At 32.1% G+C, this 2114-nt stretch overlaps 1 protein-coding gene across 1 annotated transcript; it reads right to left on the bottom strand.

Annotated features, from left to right (window-relative positions):
* Positions 1-211: 211 nt before the first annotated feature.
* On the bottom strand, positions 212-1827 carry LOC116347408. The gene is made up of 2 exons (XM_031777983.1): positions 1690-1827; positions 212-1606 (listed from the first exon to the last, which is right to left on the bottom strand). Exons 1-2 carry the CDS (start codon positions 1738-1740, stop codon positions 356-358), a joined length of 1302 nt encoding a protein of 433 aa, XP_031633843.1. The 5' UTR covers positions 1741-1827; the 3' UTR covers positions 212-355.
* Between the last annotated feature and the right edge of the window lie 287 nt (positions 1828-2114).

Below are 2114 nucleotides of genomic sequence, written 5' to 3'. Positions count from 1 at the left end.
AAAAATTATAAAAACAATTTATAAAATTAAACACTTTGGTATGCTGATCACCGATTTTATCTGAATTAATTGATCAACAGAAACCAGAAAGATAAGAATTCTTATCTCAAGGCCCTATGCTCCACTAGGAGTTAAAGGAAATTAAAAAAAAAAATGCATGTCGATAAATTATCTATCATCATCAGTAAGACACAAAAATTGAAAACAAAATTTTTTTGCGAATGGAGTCGATTAGAGAGAATTTTTATTTGTTTCTAAATTTGTCTAAAATTTTAATTAATTACAGGGAAAAAGAGTACCTTTGCCTCATTAAAAACCTGATTTTCTCAACAAATATCATGGATGACTTTTACATTTATTTGCTACGCAGCAACGTTATGGTGTCATTGGAACAATTTACTTTCCATGTTAGGTTTTGTGATTGTTTTAACTTTTTATTAATCTGGCTCACTTGAGATTTAAAAGTGTCACACGTATTTTGGTCAACTTGCGAAAACTTTATCATATTCAATTTCTTTTTTCTACCAAAGCTTTCTAATGTATCCTTAAGATTCGTGATAGATGGGTAATATGTAATGAATTCATTAATTTCAATCAATTGTTCAATTTGCGATATAATCAAAGCATTTGAGACCATCACTTCCAGTGTTTCCAATTTCTTGAAACTGTTTATGAAACTAATGATGCGAGAATCATCGCAACTTCCTCTTAAGTTGAGCCTCTTCAATTTTGGCATATTAAATGGCTGCTTTTCAGACACGTGAGTCAGGAAGTCGGTACCATCAATATGGATTTCAAGTGTTTGCACAGTATTCGCGTGTACTTCGATCGAACGAAGAATATCTATTTTATCGATCAACACGAGTCCAAGCGTGAACAACTGCTTATTTTTCACAAAAATATGTTCAAGGTCATGTAGTTCATACGATACAGGATTAATTTCCAGTTTTAATTCTTCTAATTTCTTGATATTTGTCATGCAATTTGTATTAATTTGCATAAATGTGTGATCCATAAAAAACGGATTATAATATAATGTTAAAGATTCAAGGTTTGGAAATATAGCATTCAAATCGTACGATTCTCCAAAACTTGGACCTTCATAACGAAGCCTTTTCACATTTAGAAAATGAGTTCTTTCTCCTCCGTTCGACAGTTGATCCAAAAATGTCGAGAACGAATCAAAGGTGACTATGTGAAAATCCGTAAATTGTTTTGCATACTTTGTGATAATATTTTCATTTATCTGGCGGCGATCTATGTCATCTACGAATTCGTAGTTAATTTTTATCTTCTTTATATGATCACCAAAGTTTTTAAAAAATGATAAAGCTCTATTGACATCGTTGATGTTAAGATAAATGCTACCATTTAGAGATTCTTCGCTTATTTGGTGGTCCCAATTCATTGGGCGGACCTGAATTATACGATCTTCAAATATTTTCTTGACAGCCGTTAACGATCTTTGGTTGTCTTTTGCTGCTTGTTCCGTTGCACTGAAACCGGTCCTGAATAGGATTTCTTCATATACATTGTTTGGAAGTTTTTTTAAATTTATACTGGTCGATGCCTCTTCTGACCCACCTGCACCTTCACATTGGCTTATCTAAATTCGTTTGTTTTTCAAATGAATTATTTCTATGAACTTCATTTGGGACATAACAAAAGAAAATGAAAAAATATACTCACAAATCCGTCAAATAAGATTAAAGCCAACGCCAATCCGTAAAAAAACTTCATTTCTTTGCGATTAAAGGAAGAAAAAAACTAACCACTTGACAACCACAGTTCAAGCGACAAGATGATACAACTGTTGGTTTTGCGCAATATGGCAATACACATTGACTTTAATTCATTATTGCTTTATCTATTTATTACATACAAACGTATCTGTTTTGACAGAAGAATGTTAATTATCTCATGTTGTAAAATGCCAGGTCCTACACGTGGTACTAGTTTGACGTAATCATAATTTGGTGAATATGGGATCGTTAAACTATAGATGTGCCAAACCCGAATCTTAATACATTTTGTATCTTAATGATATTCTTTTAAGATGCTACTAAATATTAAGACCAATCTTAATGCGAGTATCAACATGAGCTGCGAGATTC

Source organism: Contarinia nasturtii, unplaced genomic scaffold (assembly GCF_009176525.2).
Source record: "Contarinia nasturtii isolate CC-2019 unplaced genomic scaffold, AAFC_CNas_1.1 Cnas_scaffold_1872, whole genome shotgun sequence".
Classification (NCBI taxonomy): domain Eukaryota; kingdom Metazoa; phylum Arthropoda; class Insecta; order Diptera; family Cecidomyiidae; genus Contarinia; species Contarinia nasturtii.
Note: the sequence above shows the minus strand (reverse complement) of the source record. Positions and strands in the feature narration are given on the sequence as shown.

Coding starts and splice junctions, on each gene's coding strand:
- LOC116347408 (XM_031777983.1), bottom strand. CDS start 1,740: ATGAAGTTTTTTTACGGATTGGCGTTGGCTTTAATCTTATTTGACGGA. Junction 1,607..1,689: donor TAATCTTATTTGACGGATTT/GTGAGTATATTT, acceptor AAACGAATTTAG/ATAAGCCAATGTGAAGGTGC.